This window comes from Eleutherodactylus coqui, chromosome 5, assembly GCF_035609145.1.
Source record: "Eleutherodactylus coqui strain aEleCoq1 chromosome 5, aEleCoq1.hap1, whole genome shotgun sequence".
Taxonomy (NCBI): domain Eukaryota; kingdom Metazoa; phylum Chordata; class Amphibia; order Anura; family Eleutherodactylidae; genus Eleutherodactylus; species Eleutherodactylus coqui.
This window is the reverse complement of record NC_089841.1, coordinates 29,551,008-29,573,228: the sequence shown is the minus strand read 5'-3', so window position 1 is coordinate 29,573,228 and position 22,221 is coordinate 29,551,008. Positions and strand designations below refer to the sequence as shown.

Here is a 22,221-nt window from a genome sequence, read left to right as displayed (position 1 = left end):
AAATGCTAGAAACAGCATCGGGGTGGAATTTTAGGCTAAAATGTGTGAAAATGAGAGCAGTTTTGTCGATTTCACAAAGCTTCTATTTGTTTTCGGTATTATAGGGGAAAAGAGAAGCGTAGTCAATGAGCAGACTCCCACATCATAATGTCAGACACAAGATACGGATGTGGATTTAATACTGGTAATCTGGTCCTCTCCAGGTATTCACACCTGTTTGGAGTTTCTGTGGTTTTCCTGATGAGCAGCAGTGGCATCGTACCTGTATAAAATTATACAAAGCTTTCGATTATAGTAATCAGCCTCGACAATGCATCCAATGCACAGAGATTGAAAGGACGCCAAACCAGTTCTCGGGCAACGTAAATCACATTTATCAGCCTCGGTATAAAATATCAGACTTTATATATACAGGATTAAAACTTGGGGTGCACAACCCATTAAGACCAACTGCCTATGCCTTTCAAACTCAGGTGAGCTCTTAATCGTAGCTCGTCAGATGTCAAGTGAGCCAAGAGTTTTAAAGATAAGTTGTAACTTGGAAGAGCCGGTACGGCACAATAGTCCATATCAGGGTGCAAACATTTACATTCAACACAGAAAGTGAAAATGTAAATCTCAGATCAGGCAGATATGGTCAGTACAAACACATTTACATAAGATCAGACTTAGAATTCAAGCCTAACGGAACCCGGGCACACAACTCCATAATCTAGTAAGTCTCATGTACCAGAAGGTTCCTGTGCCAATCACCACCCCAGGAGGGAAAATTAACCCTGTAATGGCTAGAATGTACAAAGAATACATATTGCCTAAATGACACATAACATTTCATCCAAAACCATTCATTCAATAGGTCTTCTTAGGAGTAATCCTCTCTCTCAGGTAGGTGATTGGCGCAGAAAACCTTTCCTACGTGAGTCTTACTGAATTATGGAGATGTGTGTCCGGGTTTTGTTAGGCTTGTAGTCTACGTAAGATCTCATGTATTTCTGTTGGCAGTATCTACCGAATTTATAAATATTTGCACCCTGATATGGACTATTATGCCGACCAGATTTCCTAAGCTGTCACTTATGAATAAAACTCGTGTCTCTCTTGAAACCTGGTGCGTTAAGAGTTCACCTGAGCATGAACTGCATAGGACCTTTGTTTTATCGGGCTATGTGCCCCAAGTTGTATAGTCCTGTATAAATAAAGTCTGATATGTTACACTGAAGTTGTAGAACCTTTCCCATGTGATCACAGCTGTATATTACTGTGTGCGACTCTTCCTAGTATATGACACTATAGCGATGAGATGGAGGGGAGACGCCCTTGCTGGGCTCAGTGGTGGAATACGGTTCTTACCATTATCATCTAAGAAAGGATCATTTTTAGAGTTGAGCGTGTATTGCCTTTTGCGAGTACCTGCCCGCTTGTCTCAAAAGATTCGGGTGCTGGTGGGGGTGAGCAGTGAGTTGAGGGCTGGGGGTTGGGTGGCGGTAGGGGGTGGGAGTGGGGAGAGAAAGATCTCCCCCCCCCCCGTTCCTCCCCGCTGGCACCCGAATCTTTTGAGACGTGCGGGCAGGTATTCGTAAAAGGCAATACTCGCTTGAGTAATTTGCCTTAGCGAGTACACTCACTCATCTCTAATCATTTTCAAAACTTTTTACCTTTTTTATACAATTTGATAAAGTAGGTTTAGAAGAAGGGCTTCTCTCCTGTGTGAACCTTTTGATGTTGCAGTAAATATGAGTTGCGAGTAAAACATTTCCCACATTCTGAACAAGAAAACGGCTTCTCTCCTGTGTGAATTCTCTGATGATTAATAAGTTCTGATTTTGATTTAAAACATTTCCCACATGCCGAACAAGAAAACGGCTTTTCTCCTGTGTGAATTTTTTGATGTGAAATAAGGTGTGATTTCTGTGCAAAACATTTCCCACATTCTGAACATGAAAATGGCTTCTCTCCTGTATGACATCTCTGATGTTGAACGAGAACTGCTTTATCTGCAAAACATTTCCCACATTCTGAACATAAATATGGCTTCTCTCCTGTGTGAGTTCTCTGATGTCTTACAAGTTCTATTTTGCTTACAAAACATTTCCCACATTCTGCACAAGAAAATGGCTTCTCTCCTGTGTGAGTTCTCTGATGTTTACAAAGGTTTTGTTTCACTGTAAAACATTTTCCACATTCTGAACATGAAAATGGCTTCTCTCCTGTATGACATCTCTGATGTTGAACGAGAACTGCTTTATCTGCAAAACATTTCCCACATTCTGAACATAAATATGGCTTCTCTCCTGTGTGAGTTCTCTGATGTCTTACAAGTTCTATTTTGCTTACAAAACATTTTCCACATTCTGAACAAGAAAACGGCTTCTCTCCTGTGTGAATTCTCTGGTGTTTACCAAGGTCTGATTTTGCTGCAAAATATTTCCCACATTCTGAACAAGAAAATGGCTTTTCTCCTGTGTGACTTCTCTGATGTGTGACAAGTTTTGATTTCACTGCAAAACATTTCCCACATTCTGAACAAGAAAACGGCTTCTCTCCTGTGTGACTTCTTTGATGTTGAATCAAATTTGATTTCTTGGTAAAATATTTCCCACATTCTGAACACGAATATGGTTTCTCGCCTGTGTGAACTCCTTGATGTTCTACCTTTCTGTGGCTTTTATCAGTCTGCAATGAATTAGAAGATGGGACCTGTATAAGAGGATCAGATGATGGATCTTTGCAATGAAGCGACGAGGAGATATCTGGGATAATGGCAGATTCTTCAAATGTATCTTGTGTGATACCACAATCCTCTGCTTTAGTATCTGCAGACATCAGACCTCCCTCTGAGCTCCCAGGACCTTCACCTGCCAAGAATAAAGCTGATTATTCTTGAATACTATAAGCCTTAAAAATGGTGCTGATATTTTATAACAGTTCTATATAAATAACGAGTAATGTAGCAAAATGTAATCATCATCTAAGGGTACATTTACACAGGTTGACAGTTGCTAGAGTAATTACTCAAAACAGCCAATACGGACGACTGTCAGGTTTGGTCAGTGTAAAAAGACCGTTAGGATCAAGTGTTGATCCAAGGATTATTCTGATTACCATTATGGAGTTGGGAAGGAATTTTTCCCCAAAATAGGGCAAACTGCCCTCACTAGTGGGGCTTCTGCCTCACTAGTAATGTTTTGCCATTCTCTGGATTAACAAGGGGGTTGGAAACAGGCTGAAATGGATGGACATTTCAGCCTAGCATACTATGTTACTTAGTCCCAGAATTGGAAAACCATTTCTCCCTCATCAGTATAGACATAATGAATAGTAGTTCCCGCTCACATAGGTGTGTTTCACATCCGTGCTGTAAATGCCCATCATGTGTTATCACCTATAACGGTATCGCACTTCATCCATATTTAGTTTGTACTCCGGCTGAATGGGGGAATATACAGCGGAAACTGACAGATCCCAGAGCTTATGAATCTACATAACTATCAGCAGCCGCTGACCGAGGAGAATCTGTGACTCCTCTGCTGTATTTAGTGGTTACTACTCACCTGGGCGGTTACCTGTAGGAATCTCCTCTTTACACTGCTGATCGCCCCTCACATTTGTCTCTGTAGTATTAATATCGGTCAGATCTTCATCCTGATACAAAAGCTGTGAGACAAATATAGTAAAAGTCAGCAGACGGTTGGAGAAGTCGTGTGGAAGGTTTTACATGACCAGAAAAGATCATTAATCATCATAATGACCAAAAATGACATGACAGGAGTAGTTATCAGTCATGTCAAACTGGGTGCACTTTTTAGGCTACAGTTGCTCCTTAAAGGGGTTCTGTCACCAGCTTCATGAAGTCTGCTTTTGAGCTGAGCTCTGAGTCACGTAGGGTGCCGTGCTAGCTTTTCCCTCCAGCATCATGCACACTGACAGCTCTCTCCTGTTCTGTGTAGAGGAAAAAAGCCGTCACTCAGTATGCCGGGAGAGATCGGCATGGCCCAGCTCTGAGACTTGGAGCTCATCTGCAAGTCATTCTTCATAAAGCTGGTCCAGGCATCGGCTCTCACATTCTGAGTGCCATGATGCCAGGAGTTCAGTAATGTGACTCTGCAGCCTCTGATTGGCTGCAATGGTCACCTGACCTCCTGTAAAGTCAGCGATAACAATAAACCCCAGTACCACAGTGGGGCTGCAGTAGTGGATTCCAGCTGCAGAGGAATAAGTATTGCTCAGCCCTATTAAAGGGATGCTGTCCTGTAACTGAACAACCTCTTTAATGGTTGCTCTAATGCTGTATACATTCCCTTCATTTTCTTCCTAGTTAGCTTTTAGTGATGAAAAGATCTTGATAAGGAATTCTATATTTCCTGACATTTTTACAATAAAATTTAGAGCTTACTTAACCTCAGCATACGTCTGTGAAGTTATATTGGTTTGTTCCGCAGTCAGCTGTATACAGAAGGTCCAGCAGGAAACCTCTTGTCCCAGAGGGTTATGTTCTAACTACTCTGATATTCCTTGGATGTTCCCACAGACATTCCTCCAGCTTTATGTCCCTCCGCTCAATGCTGGGTTCCATGTGTCCTCAGGAGCGGAAGAAAAAAAAAGGAGCAACGAGCACCATTGCTAGTCTTGTCTATTTTGTTACCCTTTGACAGATTTGGACTGGGGTGGAAATTTGAAGACAAGAGGCATCTTTATGTGCTGCTATTTTAACGTTTTATTGTACATGTGAATGGGTGGTTGATTGAGGTAATCTGAACTCAATGATGCTGGTCAATGAGAGGAAAGACTAACCAGTAGCTTTCTGATTACTTGACCACAGAGGGTCTTGCAGGTGTCTTTGTTTCTCAATTCTGATACATGTTTGGGGTCCTTGGGGGACGCTCTGTGATACAATTTTTAAATTGTTCACTGAGGCTATCCATTTGAAGTTGTATGTCCCTATGGAATAAACTATGATTATCACCCTAGGTCATTCAGAGGTCCAAGGGCATTGTCGTATGTTCTCACCCCAGGAAAATGCAGAAGTGACAGTTTTGCCCAATGAGTCTGGTCAGGGTCTCCTGCATATAAATAGTGTTCAAATCGAACGGGACACATACAGAAGAGTTTGGAGATATTTAAGTACTTTGCTAATCCTTGACTCCCCAGTACCAGAGGTGGAAATTATAAACAGGTCTTCAGGATCATACATTGTGCGCTTAGACTAAACTGCCAATTTGAGGCAGCCTGTAATATCATTAATTGCCATTTGTTCACTATTCTTCACCCACAATTTTTGTTTTGAGTGCATGGCTTAAGTGGTCTGCCCGGAGCGTAAAGGCAGGATTGTATGTGTTTGGAGTAATTACCGCTGGCTAGATATATTGGGTGTTGGCTGTGCTTGTGTGCAGCGATGTCTCCACTAAAGTATCTGAAGACAAGAATGTAGACCCCACTTCCAAAACAGGTGAGGCTGAGGCCCATCGCATAGGGAAGAGGCGATCTTCTTGCTTTGTGGCTTATATCCAAAATATCTGTTGATCTGACGTTTTGCTCCTTTTTCAGATGTTCGGCAGCCATCTGTGTGGTTCCCTGGGCCACTTGTATAAATTCTAGGTGGGCCAAGGCTCTGAATATGGACCATGCTGACGTTCAATGGAAGGGCATCAGAAGCCTGCAGTGGTCGTAGGTTCATTCAAAAGCAATTTGTATCAACAAAATTTAGAGTGGCCCAAATTTTTAATTATTCATGCAGGAAGGAACATTCTTTGCTTCCTATGGTTAGCTGAGCTTCTCTCCCTCAGGAGAGCCAATTTGGTGCATGTTTCAAGTTTTTTTTGGAGCTCATATTGGTTTGGTTGGAAATTGTTTTGTAAGTGATGTGTCAAGGGGTGTGGAAACCCAAGCCTGTCGAGAAGGCTTCATGCACAGTCAATGCTCGATCATATCATTTTATTTGGGGCTGTTCGGGTACAGTCATCTGACATAGACAGCTGAAAGTGGTCAACAGTCGCCTTATGTAGTTGGATGGTGTCCATCTAAATGAGATGGGCTTCGACAAATTCCTGTTGAAGCTTCAGAATGGGATGGAGCAATATCTTTTATTAGATGGAGGTCAAAGCCCAATATAGGGATATATGGGCTCCTCCATGATGGATGGTGGAGGATACCGGGAGATGATTTGAAGGTGAACTTGCCTGATGGGAGTTGATAGCTGGCATACGGCTTTAGGTTCACACGTTTTAATGTTCTGAGAAATAGGTGAGTTCTTCTGCAATGAAGTTTGGAATTTTAAGATAATTAGTAAAGCTTTGGCCAACTTTCACCCAAAAGAGAGGGTGGTTATATTGGGTCTTTATTTTGGTGACTTAGCCATGGAGGGAAGGTTTATGATTAAAATGTTTTATTTGTGCTCTCTACAATCTCATTTAACAGGAAGAAATCATACTAGTCACAAATCAGCACATTAAGGTCCCTAACTATCTCCCTGCTTCTCAGGGCAGTGTGTGTCAGGTGGTCGGGCCCACATACTGCCAATATATGGATCCAAAAGGAGCTACCTAAATCAGAGTATCAGTAGGCAAAGAAGCACAAATGAAAAAAAATGGAATATTCTGCATTTAATAATGACTTCTTTTAATTTTTTTCATGGTTGAACTCTATAAATTGATTAAAGGGAATTGTAGGATCCAGCAGGAATTTCGATAATTAACGCTCAGTATAAATGTATGTCCGGAATGAACAACGAACAAGAGTGAGGTTGCTTCTTATTCATTATTCAGTTTCTACATACAGAAAGCTGAACTACATATCAGCCTATATAAACAGGCAGTCATTCACTTTTGAACGACTACCCATTTACGGTGAATGAAGAACATGAGGGGTGTAACGATCCTCAGCCTGCTTCACCTCCAACCCTAGAGATTATTATTGCGAGGACCAGTCGGGCATCTGTGCCTGACAGGTCGTGCCATGTAAAAGGGCCCTGAACCTTGCTTGCCGGAAGGTAAAGTAGCAGGAAGAACAACTGCACAACCAGACAATGGACTGGAACATTGAAGAATTATGAGAAGAGGAGAGGGGTCAAAGTGGATGCACTTTTTAGGCTCCTTAATTCTACAATGCCGTAGCTGTTTGATTCTATATGACCATAATGTGCTCCAAAATACTTCCGTTTGTGAAGGCTGTCACTTTAAAACAACGTAACTATGGAATAACAAATACTTGTGTGGAGTTCAAAATGAAATGTGTTCATGATTATCTGACAAGTGGATTTCTTTTTTTTTTTTTTTTAATAGGATTGACAATTATCCCGGATGTCCAGATGTCTTGGTTTACTAGTTATGCTTATTGGATCAAGATTTCGAGTTCTGTTTTTATACTGGCACTGTTCCTAATAACTCTCAGGTCTGACGGTTCTGGTTATCTGAGGTCTCTGACAACTATCTGTAATTTACAGCCTGATGTATTTGGCATTGTTGTACTCCCCATATTCTTGTAAGATCTCATTTATTATTGCACTAATGATGTACACACTCCTTTCAATTTCAAGATCTTCCTAAAGTTAGCTCATTGCTTAGTGCTGAGAAGATCTAGATAAGGAATCATTTAAACACCTGACACTGTTACTGAACCCGCCCATACATCTGGGTGAGGATATATTGGCTGGCTGTCCATAGAAGGTCCAGTAGGAAACTGTGATGGCCACATGGCTGTAGGTCTAGAAGCCGGACATGTATAGTAGATGGCGGCTCAATGACCCCTCAGGATCCTCATAACATGTATATCTGGCATGGCTAGACACGCTGCACTAGTCTCAGTGGAGGAGATCAGCGTCTACCAGACACATCCGCTGTTTGTCTCGGGAAAATAAAGGAGCAGACAGATATAAATACAAGATGTTGGCTCCTTATTCCCACCAGCAGTCTCCACCGCCAGAAAACTGGGAGAAGATCCAGACAACATGTAATGTCTCTGGTCAGCGGTAATCCTGCCATCTCCACCGGCCTCATCACACAAGGAGAAGACATCTAATAAGACTGAAGACAAGAGCTTCACAGCCTTCTACAGATCAGAAGGACATCTCCATCTACCTGATGGTCCTGTGGAAGAAGAGGACGGGGACATCTCTCTGGTGGGCTTCTCTTACTGGGTGGAACTGAAGGAAACACAGACAGACACTGAAGTCATTCTTTACATACAGATAATAAAGTCCCCGTGTATTTAGTCCTGTCTATTACCTGGTGATGGGAGTGGCTGGCGGGTCTCCATCATGGCGTCCTTGTACAGATCCTTGTGTCCTTCGAAATACTCCCACTCCTCTATGGCGAAATAGACAGCAACATCCTGACACCTTATAGGAACCTGATAACGCAATATAGTCATTACCCAGAAGCCTCCAGTGCTGTTACTGTATAATGTCCCAGCATTCCCTGCAGCGTCACCTCTCCAGTCAGCAGCTCAATCATCTTGTTGGTGAGTTCTAGAATCTTCTGTACATTGATGTCCTCATGTATCAGGGGGTGAGGTGGGAGCCCCGTGATTGGGCTCATGGGTCTTCCCCATCCATCACACACAGGGGCGTGACCGTCATCACTAGATGTCTTCACTAATATGTAATCCTGTATATGGGGAGACATTAATAAAAATCACTACAGACATTTCCAGAGTCCATCCCCTCTCCAGTGACATCATCTGCTAATACCATAGATAAGAATGATGTAATGTGACATCATCAGAATCTCTCACCTCCCCAGTGAGCTGGAAGAGTATCTCTAGGGAGAGATTGAATACACTCTCCACCATGTTGTTTCTGCCCTTCTCCATCTTTGATGAATCAATTATGTAGGGGCCTAAATGGAAAGAATATAAATCAATGTAAAACCTCCCCAAAAAACAACATAAAAATAAATGAACTGGAGATAATAAGGGGAAATATTTAAAGGTGTTTTCCCATTAGTAATAATTGCTTCACAACTCATGTCCTTCCTGGTTGCTGCTGATCAGGACATGTTGCAGCCAATCACTGGCTATAAAAGGTCAGTGCTGTGGCCAGTGATTGGCTGCAGAAGTCACATGTTCTGGTCAGCAACATTCATGAAGGACAGAGTGGTTGTGAAGCAAGTCATGGGCAAACCCCTTTAAGGAGATATTAAAGAGAACCTGTTTTGTGAGTTTTATGCAGCTTGAACTACAGACAACACAAATTCACTTGGATTGATAGCCGACCCAGGCAGGAAGAAGCCGGCAGCGACCGCCCCACTGACTCTTCTCCAAGTTCAGAGCTGCTTTTTACAGTGTTTTCTCTGAAGCGCTGCAGTGTTTTAGAGCACAATATAGATGTCTGCAATGTACATGCGTGTTAGGATGTATGTATGACATCAGGCAGCAGAATCCTCCTGACAGGTACAAAGTAAAACCCCTTCCTGCAGCCATTTTTCATCCCTGATGCCCAAGGGCAATTGCTATTTTTTCTGTTAACGAGGCTACGTTTAGAGGTTTCATTTGTGGAGACCTTTATAAAATATTTTATTGGAAATTTTATAAAAACATTTGCTGGAATTATTCTAAAAATTTAATTTTATGATTTTTGTAAGTTTGGTTTTTATGACATCATTGTGCAGTAAATTGACCCATTCTTCTTCTTTAGTGTGCCAGTATGAATATGGTGATTTCTATAGTTGCTGTTATCTTTTAATACCCTTAAGAAACTAACCTTTTTGGTTTAAATCTGCTTTCTGTCACCAAATTCTGAACCTCAGAACTTTACATTTTCCTTTGGTGGATCCATGTGAGATTATTGCAGGCAGAACTATAGTTTGTATTATTGCTGTTTTAGGGAATATGTTAGGTGCACTGTTCAGACACAATCTTCTGCTTCTGTGTCTGGCAAACATGGGCGTAGTCCTATTCTCTCTGTTCCCTGAGCTTATATTCACTCTCTTCCAGCACTTGTAGGGTTAATAGCTTCTGGCCTCCTGTTCAGCTGATACTCCTTTTCTAATCACTGTCCTGTATAGCTGCCCTGGGCCTTTCAGACCTTGCTGCAGTGTTGTTGAGAGTTTTGTTACCATCACGGCCTGTCCAGCCGCTGCTTCGGCAGTTACCTTGCTAGCTTGTGCTGTGTTTTTCATTCGTGTACTCTGTTGTTCCCGTTGTCTGCTTCTCCGTTTATCCTTGTCTGCTTGATCCTCCTTTGTTTCTGTACTCCCCGGTGTTGTTCTATCTTTGTCTTATAGGTGTTCTGGCCTGCCAGGGTAAGTTAGTGCCTAGAGAAAAACCATGGGGTCGTCCTTATTGGGATGAGTGCTCTGCTTGTAGGCAGGGGTCTCTCTCTCCTGGTTATCAGTTCAGGGCAAGATATCTTCCCTAGTTTCCATCCATATATGGGGCTGTTCGTCTGGTATCTTACCTCCCACGCTGGGATTGGCTGTCAGCCGTGCTGGATGAGCTCTTAGTAGGTTGACACAGTGGTTCCACATCCACAGTCCTTACAGTACACTGCAGCCATGGATCCTGCTGACTCCAACTATGGGAGGTTATCCTGAATTATTCCAGGAGATGAAGCATCAATGTGAGAGGCAAGAGCAAATCTTGGCATATCTTTACAATGTCAGTACTTTCTGATATTCCCCCTACCATAGCGGTACCGCAGTCCTCTGCTGCTGCAGCAAATGCTACATCGCCTCCACTGGCAGCTGCCATTTTTGGCTCCAGACTCCACCTGGCAACACCGCCTTGCTATGACGTGGATCCCAGACAATGTCGCAGTTTTGTTATTCAATGTTTCTTGCACTTTGAGCTTTTTTTAATTCAGATCGCACAAAAAAAAAAACAAACAAACAAACAAAACCTCGCATTCATAGTATCTCATCTTACAGGTCAGGCTTTGGCGTGGGTCAATCTCCTCTGGGAAAACAATGATCCACTGGTTAATAGCCTCGGTTTGTTTTTTGAGTCCTTTCAAAAGGTGTTTGAGGAGCCCGGCCATTCATCTTCCGCTGCGTCTGCCCTGATTCGTCTCCCTCAAAATAACCTCACTGTAGGCGAATATGTTATCCAGTTTGAATCTTTGGCCTCAGAGCTGGGGTGGAACAATGAAACTCTGGTGGCGGCATTCTGGGAGGAACTAGAAGGTGGCATTAAAGACGAGTTGGTGGTTACGAGGTTCCTACCTCGTTGTGTGCTCTGATTTCTCTGGCTATAAGGATTAACCTGTGGTTCCAAGAGAAGTCCAGGGAAGTTATGCAAGAGAGACCAATCCGTCTGGCCCCTCGCTTTCAGAGACTACTCTTCTCGCCGCTGACCACTACCCAGTCGAGCGATCCTGAGCCGATGCAGGTGGATCGGCTTAGACTATCTGAGGAGGGGCGCGCACTCAATCGTTCTAGGAACCTTTGCATGTATTGCGGATCTCCTGGTCTCCTTGTTCGCGCTTGTCCTCTCAAACCGGGAAACTCCTCCCCCTAGGGTCAGCTGGAGAGGCTACCCTAGGTGAGGATTGCTCCCCTCCCAGGCTGTAACCATGGTTCTTTCTGGTGCCCAGGTGTCACTGGAGGCTTTCCCGGATTCCGGCTCTTCCGGCAATTTCCTTCAACAGGCCTTGGTGGACCCCTACCGAATTCCCATCCAGCATCTCAAGAAACCACTCATGGTTTCTACTATTAATGACAGTACTCTCTGTGAGATGATCCGGTTTATCACAGAGCCACTGCAGTTGAGGATTGGTGCTCTCCATTCTGAGAGGACTTCCCTGCTGGTGATGACTGTGGAGAAACTAGCTAATTTATTTCTAGGTTTGCCGTGGCTCCGATTACACACCTTGGACTGGAGTACCAGTGAGGTATCAAGTTGGGGCACCACCTGCTATACCAAGTGTTTGCATCCTGTCCACCGGGTTACTTTACCATCTAAACTCCAGGGTCTACAGGAACCTTATGGTTTTGCAGACATCTTTGACAAGAAAGATGCTGAATGTCTGCCACTGCATCGTCCCTATGATTGCCCAGTTGACCTTGTGCCTGGTTCCGTGCCTTCTCAAGGTAGAGTATACCCTCTTTCCCTGCCCGAGATCCAGCCAAATATGTTATGGAGAGCCTGGCCAGAGGGTTTATCCATAAGTTCTCATTTCCTTTTTCTTTGTCAAAAAGAAGGACTGATCGCTAGGGCCCTGCATTGACTATCGTGGTCTGAAAGCGATCACGAGTCAGAATACCCTTTACCCTTGATCCCTGAGTTATTTGACCGCCAGCGGGGCACCTGGATTTTCACCAAGCTTGATTTGCGTGGTGCTTATAACTTGATCTGCATCCACGAGGGAGATGAGTAGAAGACAGCTTTCAATATCCGAGACGGACACTACGAATACTTGGTGATACCCTTTGGTCTGGTTAACGCTCCTGGCGTCTTTCAGGAATTTGTTAACATTTTCAGAGATCTCCTTCTGCAATGTGTAGTTGTGTATTTGGACCATATCTTGTTTTTTTTTCTCAGATATACCCTTGCACTGGAGGCAGGTTCGCACGGTGGTCTAGCGATTAAGGGAGAATCGTTTGCTTGCTAAATTGGAGAAGTGTGTTTTTGAACGGAGTCCCTTCCCTTTTTGGGGTATATTGTTTCCAAACAGAGTTTGGAAATGGATCCTGAAAAAGTCTCTGCAGTACTGAATTGGCCTTCCAGCCTTCGGGCAATCCAGCGATTCTTGGGCTTTACAAACTACTGACAGTTTATCCCACACTTCTCCTCCCTGACTTCTCCCATGTCTACTCTCACATGTAAGGGAGCTGATGCCAAACAGTGGTCTCCAGATGCAGAGTCTGCTTTTCAAGCTCTAAAGGTAGCCTTCTCGTCTGCCTCCGTGCTGGAGGTCGACGCTTCTTCCTCGGGTGTAGGGGCAGTCCTACTGCAAAAAGGGGCATTGAGGAAGAAGGTGACATGCGGTTTTTTCTCAAAGTAATTTTCCACGGCAGAGCAGAATTACTCTATAGGGGACCGCGAGTTACTGGCTATCAAGATGGCTCTGGAATTTTGGCGGTATCTGTTGGAGGGAGCCTCGCATCCCATCGTAATTTACACTGACCATAAAAATCTGACATATCTTCAGAAGGCACAACGGCTCAATCCCTATCAAGCTCGGCGGGCCTTGTTTTTTGCTTGGCTTGATTTTATATTGTATTTTTGGCCTGGCAACCAAAATATTAAGGCTGTAGCACTATTCAGAGCATTTGACTGTAACAACACTGAAGAGGCTCCAGTGTTGGTGACCGTAGTGCCTGTTTGGGTTAAGTATATCCCACCAGGGAAGACGTTCGTGCCTGAGGCCAAGAGGAGAGGCGTCCTATCTTGGGGTCATTGTTCCAAATTAGCTGGTCATTCTGGGCAACACAAGACTAGCGAGTTAATTTGCCGTCAGTACTGGTGGCCGTCCATGATGAAGGATAGCCACGATTTGTGTCCTCCTGTGCCACTATAAACAACAGGAACTGAGACCTACAGGGCTCTTGCGTCCATTACCCATACCTGAGGCTCCATAGCAACATATTGCCATGAACTCTATTACAGATTTACCTCCGTCCAATGGCCGTACTGTTATATGGGTAGTAGTGGACCTATTTTCTAAAATGGCCCATTTTGTGCCTCAGCCGCAGCTCCATTGAAGGCAATGCATAGACCTTCATTCACACGTGGCTTTGCACGTACATGGGTGCGCACCTATGTACGCACACGCTTGTGTGAAGGCTCCCTGAATGTCATATACTCGCTATCTACCCAGGGCCCGACCAAAATACTGGCTTGTAATATGGCCGGTAAAAAAAAAAAAAAAATACCAGCACCGGCCTGGCAGAAAAAGTACCAGCTAGCCTGGTGAATTACCGGTCGGGTCACAACCCTAATCATACCAAGGACTGTAACAAGGGGGCGCTCTAATAACTATGTATAAATATATCAGAGGACAGTACAGAGATCTCCATCATCTAGTTATACAAAGGACTGTAACTAGTGGGCACTCTAGAGCAACGAATAGATATATCAGGGGACAGTACAGAGATCTCTTCCATCACCCATTTATACCCAGGACTGTAACAAGGGGGCGCTCTAATAACTATGTATAGATTTTTCAGGGGACAATACAGAGATCTCCCAGTATCTAGTTATATCCAGTACTGTAACAAGGGGGCGCTCTAATAACTATGTATAGACATATCAGGGGACACTACAGAGATCTCTCCCATCATCTAGTTATGCCCAGGACTGTAGCAGGGGGGCGCTCTAATAAATATGTATAGATATATCAGGTGACACTACAGAGATGTCCTAGCATCAAGTTATACGCAGGACTGTAACTAGGGGGCGCTCTCCATTAGCCCAGGGGTGTGAAACTAATTTTCACCAAGGGCCACATCAGCCTTATGGTTAACGTCAAAGGGCCGATTATAATTGTAAGACGGTACAGTAAGGGCCTGTTCACACAAGCGGATTTGCGTACATAATATGCAGTAAACAGAATCATTGCGTCCATCTCGGTGCGCCCGCCTGCGTCCATCTCGGTGCGCCCGCCTGCGTCCATCTCGGTGCGCCCGCCTGCGTCCATCTCGGTGCGCCCGCCTGCGTCCATCTCGGTGCGCCCGCCTGCGTCCATCTCGGTGCGCCCGCCTGCGTCCATCTCGGTACGGACGTCTGCGGTCTTTTTTTCCCCCCCAAATATGCAGGCATAAGCGATTTTCGATTGAGCAAATACACAGCGTATTTGTGCAACCGAAATAGGATTACGCCCATGTGAACGAGCCCTAACAGCGGCCCCAGCAGCAACAGCGGCCCCCACAATAATAACAACCCTGCAGTAATAATATTAACCCTTTCTAATCCACTGTATATTGCCAGCCTCTCTGCTGTCGGAGCCTATCCAACGTGTCACCTCATGCAGTACTGGCTTTAGCCAGCAGATAGCGCCATTGTATAACGGCAAAAAAAAAAAAGAGTAAACCCCTTAGGAAAACGAGGGTACAAATGGGATTGGAAAGGGTTAACCCCCTCAGTAGTAATAACCCCACAGTAATATTATCCCCCTAAGCAATATGAACCCCCAATAATAATATTAACCTCCCTCAGTAATAATATTATGCCTGTCAGTAATAGTAACCCCCCTCAATAATATCAACTTCCACAGTAATATTAACCCCCTTTACTAATATTAACTCCCCCCTCAGTAATAATAGTTCCCCCAACCCATAAACTTACCTCCTCCTTGCTGTCAGCGCCGATCCCCCTCTGATTGCGCTGATCCCGGGTCACACGGACGTCACCGAGTCCTCTCTCCTGCGGAACTGAGGAGCAGTGGACTCAGGGGAGGGGGATCCCAGCTGCACACTGATGTCAGAGTGTGCGCCGGGAATCAGCAGGGAGCTGCAGCACCTCAGCTGGTAATCAATTCAGTGGTGAGCGGCCGTCGGCACGCTGCGGGGCACATAAAACAAGGCAGCGGGCCTTATGTTTGACACTTGTGGTCTAGGGGATAGAAGGCCTCTACAGAACATAGCGGGGTCTTTACTAGATGAGCAAGAGGCTCTGGAGCTCTCCTCATAGGCAGAATCCCCCCGTACCTCCCGCTGGTCTCACCTCACCGGGGTCTATATACTCCAGAGACCACCAGAGGGAATCATCTGTCCAGGAAGCTCCGGGATGTTCTAGAGATGCGAGAAGTGTCTTCTAGACAGCAGGAGGCGCCAGTGGGCAGAGGGGCAAAACTCCGCCTATAGACTCAACCAGGACTCCCACAGACCTCAACCCGCAGAACTGGACTGCAGTAAGCTTCCAGGACCTGTGATGATGTCAACATCATGTGATCACCTGTGTGGGAGGAGTCAGGTATCACATGACCAGGGGGATCTGCTTCTGCAGGACTCTGCTGCTGGATGAGCAGGGGGTGTACTGTGTACTGTGGATGTAGCAGAGCTGTATGTGTGTAATGTACACGCTCCTGTACTGTATGTGTATTGTGGATGTAGCAGAGCTGTATGTGTGTAATGTACACGCTCCTGTACTGTATGTGTATTGTGGATGTAGCAGAGCTGTATGTGTGTAATGTACACGCTCCTGTACTGTATGTGTATTGTGGATGTAGCAGAGCTGTATGTGTGTAATGTACACGCTCCTGTACTGTATGTGTATTGTGGATGTAGCAGAGCTGTATGTGTGTAATGTACACGCTCCTATACTGTATGTGTATTGTGGATGTAGCAGAGCTGTATGTGTGTAATGTACACGCTCCTGTACTGTATGTGTATTGTGGATGTAGCAGAGCTGTATGTGTGTAATGTACACGCTCCTGTACTGTATGTGTATTGTGGATGTAGCAGAGCTGTATGTGTGTAATGTACATGCTCCTGTACTGTATGTGTATAGTGGATGTAGCAGAGCTGTATGTGTGTAATGTACACGCTCCTGTACTGTATGTGTATTGTGGGTGTAGCAGAGCTGTATGTGTGTAATGTACACGCTCCTGTACTGTATGTGTATTGTGGATGTAGCAGAGCTGTATGTGTGTAATGTACACGCTCCAGTACTGTATGTGTACTGTGGATGTAGCAGAGCTGTATGTGTGTAATGTACACGCTCCGGTACTGTATGTGTATTGTGGATGTAGCAGAGCTGTATGTGTGTAATGTACACGCTCCTGTACTGTATGTGTACTATGGATGTAGCAGAGCTGTATGTGTGTAATGTACAGGCTCCTGTACTGTATGTGTACTGTGGATGTAGCAGAGCTGTATGTGTGTAATGTACATGCTCCTGTACTGTATGTGTATAGTGGATGTAGCAGAGCTGTATGTGTGTAATGTACACGCTCCTGTACTGTATGTGTATTGTGGATGTAGCAGAGCTGTATGTGTATAATGTACACGCTCCTGTACTGTATGTGTATTGTGGATGTAGCAGAGCTGTATGTGTTTAATGTACACGCTCCTGTACTGTATGCGTATTGTGGATGTAGCAGAGCTGTATGTGTGTAATGTACACGCTCCTGTACTGTATGTGTATTGTGGATGTAGCAGAGCTGTATGTGTGTAATGTACACGCTCCTGTACTGTATGTGTATTGTGGATGTAGCAGAGCTGTATGTCTGTAATGTACACGCTCCTGTACTGTATGTGTATTGTGGATGTAGAAGAGCTGTATGTGTGTAATGTACACGCTCCTGTACTGTATGTGTATTGTGGATGTAGCAGAGCTGTATGTGTGTAATGTACACGCTCCAGTACTGTATGTGTACTGTGGATGTAGCAGAGCTGTATGTGTGTAATGTACACGCTCCTGTACTGTATGTGTATTGTGGATGTAGCAGAGCTGTATGTGTGTAATGTACAGGCTCCTGTACTGTATGTGTATTGTGGATGTAGCAGAGCTGTATGTGTGTAATGTACACGCTCCTGTACTGTATGTGTATTGTGGATGTAGCAGAGCTGTATGTGTGTAATGTACACGCTCCTGTACTGTATGTGTACTGTGGATGTAGCAGAGCTGTATGTGTAATGTACACGCTCCTGTACTGTATGTGTATTGTGGATGTAGCAGAGCTGTATGTGTGTAATGTACACGCTCCTGTACTGTATGTGTATTGTGGATGCAGTGGAGCTGTATGTGTGTAATGTACACGCTCCTGTACTGTATGTGTATTGTGGATGTAGCAGAGCTGTATGTGTGTAATGTACACGCTCCTGTACTGTATGTGTATTGTGGATGTAGCAGAGCTGTATGTGTAATGTACACGCTCCTGTACTGTATGTGTATTGTGGATGTAGCAGAGCTCTATGTGTAATGTACACGCTCCTGTACTGTATGTGTATTGTGGATGTAGCAGAGCTGTATGTGTGTAATGTACACGCTCCTGTACTCTATGTGTATTGTGGATGTAGCAGAGCTGTATGTGTAATGTACACGCCCCTGTACTGTATGTGTATTGTGGATGTAGCAGAGCTGTATGTGTGTAATGTACACGCTCCTGTACTGTATGTGTATTGTGGATGTAGCAGAGCTATATGTGTGTAATGTACACGCTCCTGTACTGTATGTGTACTGTGGATGTAGCAGAGCTGTATGTGTGTAATGTACACGCTCCTGTACTGTATGTGTATTGTGGATGTAGCAGAGCTGTATGTGTGTATTGTACACGCTCCTGTACTGTATGTGTATTGTGGATGTAGCAGAGCTGTATGTGTGTAATGTACACGCTCTTGTACTGTATGTGTATTGTGGATGTAGCAGAGCTGTATGTGTGTAGCGTACACGCTCCTGTACTGTATGTGTATTGTGGATGTAGCAGAGCTGTATGTGTGTAATGTACACGCTCCTGTACTGTATGTGCATTGTAGATGTAGCAGAGCTGTATGTGTGTAATGTACACGCTCCTGTACTGTATGTGTATTGTGGATGTAGCAGAGCTGTATGTGTGTAATGTACAGCTCCTGTACTGTATGTGTACTGTGGATGTAGCAGAGCTGTATGTGTGTGATGTACACGCTCCTGTACTGTATGTGTATTGTGGATGTAGCAGAGCTGTATGTGTGTAATGTACATGCTCCTGTACTGTATGTGTACTGTGGATGTAGCAGAGCTGTATGTGTGTAATGTACATGCTCCTGTACTGTATGTGTATTGTGGATGTAGGGGAGCTGTATGTGTGTAATGTACACGCTCCTGTACTGTATGTGTATTGTGGATGTAGCAGAGCTGTATGTGTGTAATGTACACGCTCCTGTATGTGTATTGTGGATGTAGCAGAGCTGTATGTGTGTAATGTGCACAATCCTGTACTATATGTGTATTGTGGATGTAGCAGAGTTAAGGAGAACTGACCACCTCCTGTGGTAACCTGTTCCACTCATTAATTACCTCACTGTCCAATATGTAATCTGTGTCTCCTCCCTTTCAGTTTCATCCCATTGCTTCTAGTCTTTCCTTGCGCAGATGACAATAGGGCTGATCCCTCTGCACTGTGACAGCCCTTCAGATATTTGTAGACCGCTATTAAGTCTCCTCTCAGCCTTCTTTTTTGCAAGCTAAACATTCCCTGATCCTTTAACCGTTCTTCATAGGCCATGAGTTGCAGACCGCTCTCCATCTTGGTAACTTTTCTGAACTTGCTCCAGTTTGTTTGTCTTTTTTAAAGGGGGGTGCCCCATGACGTAAGGGTATGTAATTTTGCGGGAAGTACCCCGCTCCCATGAAGTACCCTTACGTCATGGGGCAGGAAGGGGTTAAGGAAGACTTGTCTGAGAACTGTGTTGCTGACCGGGTGGTGCAAGAAAAATCCATTAACCCAAAAATGTCACGTGTGGCGGATGGTGCGATGTATCCTGTGCCTAATATGTGTAGATATGTTTACCAAATGAAGTCATGATGGAACAGGGTGCAATGAGGAGTGCAGCCAACGCCCATGTGGGAGCCAGTGCAAGTATACCTCTAGTGTAAGAGGGAAGTAATAATGAGGATAGTGTGTGTAGGACTAGAAATGCTGGAGTGAGTAGTACTATGCCTTTAGAGAGAGAAAAGATAGATTGAACTAAATCTGAAAAAAAAGAAGAAAAAGGCTGCTGCTAGTGAGACAAGTGAGGTTATCAGTGCAGATCCTGAGGTCCAGGGTGAGACACCAAGAGAACGCTTGTTTAAAATTCAGGAGGCATTTGCACCAATGCAAGCTCATGTAAAGTTTCTTGAGGAGGCATTGCAAACTGCTAATAGAAATTATGAAGTTCAGTTACAGAAAGAAAGGACTATCTTGTGTCTGCTTGGAGAAGAGGCCAAAGGCTGTTAGCAGAGGTACAGACAGATAAATTCCTAAAAGAAAGTATTCTCCAAGAAGCTGAGCAGCAGAAAGCAGAGAGTGCAGCTCTCTTAAAGGAGAATGAGCATCTTGAGAGATTGGCTAAGAAGAAAGCTGATCACCGGGTGTTGCTGGAAAAGAAGAATGTACAGTGTGAACAGAGCTTAGAAGAGATGAGAAGTGAGAAAAAGAAGTATGAGGGATAGCTTTCAACATCCCATAAAGAGATACAAGACCTCAGATGTAGCCAGAGATGAGGCTAATCGCAGAGTATGTCTGGATGCACAATCTGTGCAGTATGAACAGGACTGTAAGAAACTGCAAATGCAAACTCAAGAGTTGGAGATGACGTATTGCGAGTTAGAGCTTCTACAGATGCACGGAATCAAACTATAGGTTTGCAGAATCAAGTTGTAGAGTTGAAAATGCAGTTGGCAAAGAAAAATGGTGAATTGGAGTGCCAGATAAGTCAGCTTAAGAGAAAGCTGCTTGCAGTCAGGCAGAGAAGCAAGCAGAGATCTGGAAAGACTTACTAGTTTACAAAGAAAACCAGGAAGCACTGCATGAGAGACTAGTGTCCCAGATGCAGATGAGCCTGGATGAGGAAGCTGAAGAATATGAAGCTCAGATCCAGGACGTTAATCCAGACCCATGCGCTAGCTATGAAGGAACTGTCCCAACGGTTATAGCAAACTGAAAAGATGAATGAAACCTTGGAAGAGGTCAAACAGGCTATGGAAAGCAAGTGTACTGAGCTTACCCATAAGCTGACGGTCCTTTTGCAGGTTAAACAGCAGTCTGAATGCAAGAGAAATACAGTTGAGATGCAGCTTCAGGAGCTACAAATAAGAATAACGGAAGGTGACAGTGTGCAGACAGCGTTGTCTGAGCAGGTGAGCAGACTGCAGGTGGAGCTGGAAGTTCAGAGTGAAGAGTCCCAGAAGTTACTGCTAGAAGAGATGCAGCAAAGGCTTGGTCTCAGTGCAGACCTGAAGACAATGCAAGATGAGAGAGATGTGTTCCTCAAGCAGGTAGAGGAAGATGCAGAAGCTAAGAGAAACCTGTCAGAGCAGGTTGCAACAATTCAGGCTGAGGTGTCTGATCTAGAATATAGACTGGAGAAGAGTGCTGTGTGCTTGGATTCTGTGGAAGAGCAGAAAAGAGAATTACAAGAGGAGTTAGAAGCTACAAGGCAGCAGTATGAAGAGAAGGCAGCTGCCTGTGATAAGCTAGAGAAGGTTAAAGTAAGTCTTCAGCAAGAGATAGAAGATGTTTCTGTGGAGCTTGGTCTCCAAAAAGAGCTTGTGTCCAAAATTTTAAAAAAAGGTGCAGAAAATATGTGAACAGCAGCTTACAGAGGAGAAAATCAGGTCTGCAAGATATGTCACTCAGTGTGAGCGTGCTGAAGAAAGGGTCTGTATGAAAAAGACTGAAGGGTTAACTTTGACACGCACCCTGAAAATGTCAGAGAAAAAGGGTCTGTTCCAAAAGTTCACCAAGAATTCAAGCTTAAAGATGAAACGCTGGGCAGCACAGTGTCATGTTTCTGAAAAGAGGGTTCAGAGACTAGTGCGGTCCAGGAGCCAGTTCAGACAGCAAGTAAAAGAGAAGAAGGGCTTGTGGAAGATTCCCGATAATGGTGCTGGAAAGCGAACTCTGGTACAAAGAAAATGCAAGGGCATGGTCCAACAACCGGTGGCAGGAATGAAGAATTGTAAAAATAAGACACAAGTGGCGAAGCATACCAAATTATGTGAAGGTGACCTGGGCACTTCAGGTGAACAGTTTGTAAAGACTTGGATGGTCTGGAGGAAAGAAATCACTTCTATAAGCAAAAGAAAAGCAATTAAGGTGAGAGCTGTGCAAAAGATGCAGACTGAACAGACCTCTGAAGTACAAGAGGCCAAGGAGAAGGTCTCAGAAGTGGCAGCAGAAATCTTGGAAGAACTGCAGAAAGAGTATAATGATCTCAGAAAGTGAAGAAACAGGTTGTCCAGGTGGTAGAAGCCTATCACAGGGATGCTGGCTCCAAGGACCAACTCATCAGTGAACTGAATACTACCAAGCAAAAGTTAGATTCAGAGGAGAAGGAACTTCGAAGAATGCTAATGGGTCTAACCGATAACACTATACTAAGAAGAAATATAATTGTTACAAAGTGAGGAAAAGATAATTATAAAGCTGAATGGATTGAAAAATGAATTAGAGACTGTAATCCATAGCAAGGCCATGCTGGAGCATGAGCTACAAGGGGAACTGGAAGAATACAGAGACAAGGTTCTTAAGCTAGAAGGAACCTTCAAAATGGAGGCTCAGTTTGAAAGTCTTAACAAGCCGTTGTGCACTGAAATGGAGGACTTAGTTAGCTCCAAGGATGATGGTGAAAAGGGTGAACATGAACTAGAAAAGTCTAAAGAAGTAGA

General features: G+C 44.3%; 2 protein-coding genes across 1 annotated transcript; both read right to left on the bottom strand.

The window, feature by feature from the left end:
• The window catches only part of LOC136629094 (zinc finger protein 84-like), a 341,525-nt gene that overhangs the window by 255,701 nt on the left and 63,603 nt on the right, over positions 1–22,221 (bottom strand).
• LOC136629227 (oocyte zinc finger protein XlCOF22-like) lies at positions 1,550–15,761 on the bottom strand. The gene is made up of 7 exons (XM_066605402.1): positions 15,595–15,761; positions 8,728–8,831; positions 8,424–8,600; positions 8,220–8,343; positions 8,073–8,137; positions 3,552–3,654; positions 1,550–2,855 (listed from the first exon to the last, which is right to left on the bottom strand). Exons 2-7 carry the CDS (start codon positions 8,803–8,805, stop codon positions 1,684–1,686), a joined length of 1,719 nt encoding a protein of 572 aa, XP_066461499.1. The 5' UTR covers positions 8,806–8,831; positions 15,595–15,761; the 3' UTR covers positions 1,550–1,683.

Coding starts and splice junctions, on each gene's coding strand:
- LOC136629227 (XM_066605402.1), bottom strand. CDS start 8,805: ATGGAGAAGGGCAGAAACAACATGGTGGAGAGTGTATTCAATCTCTCC. Junction 8,138..8,219: donor CCAGCCACTCCCATCACCAG/GTAATAGACAGG, acceptor TGTTTCCTTCAG/TTCCACCCAGTAAGAGAAGC. Junction 2,856..3,551: donor TCCTACAGGTAACCGCCCAG/GTGAGTAGTAAC, acceptor TATTCTTGGCAG/GTGAAGGTCCTGGGAGCTCA.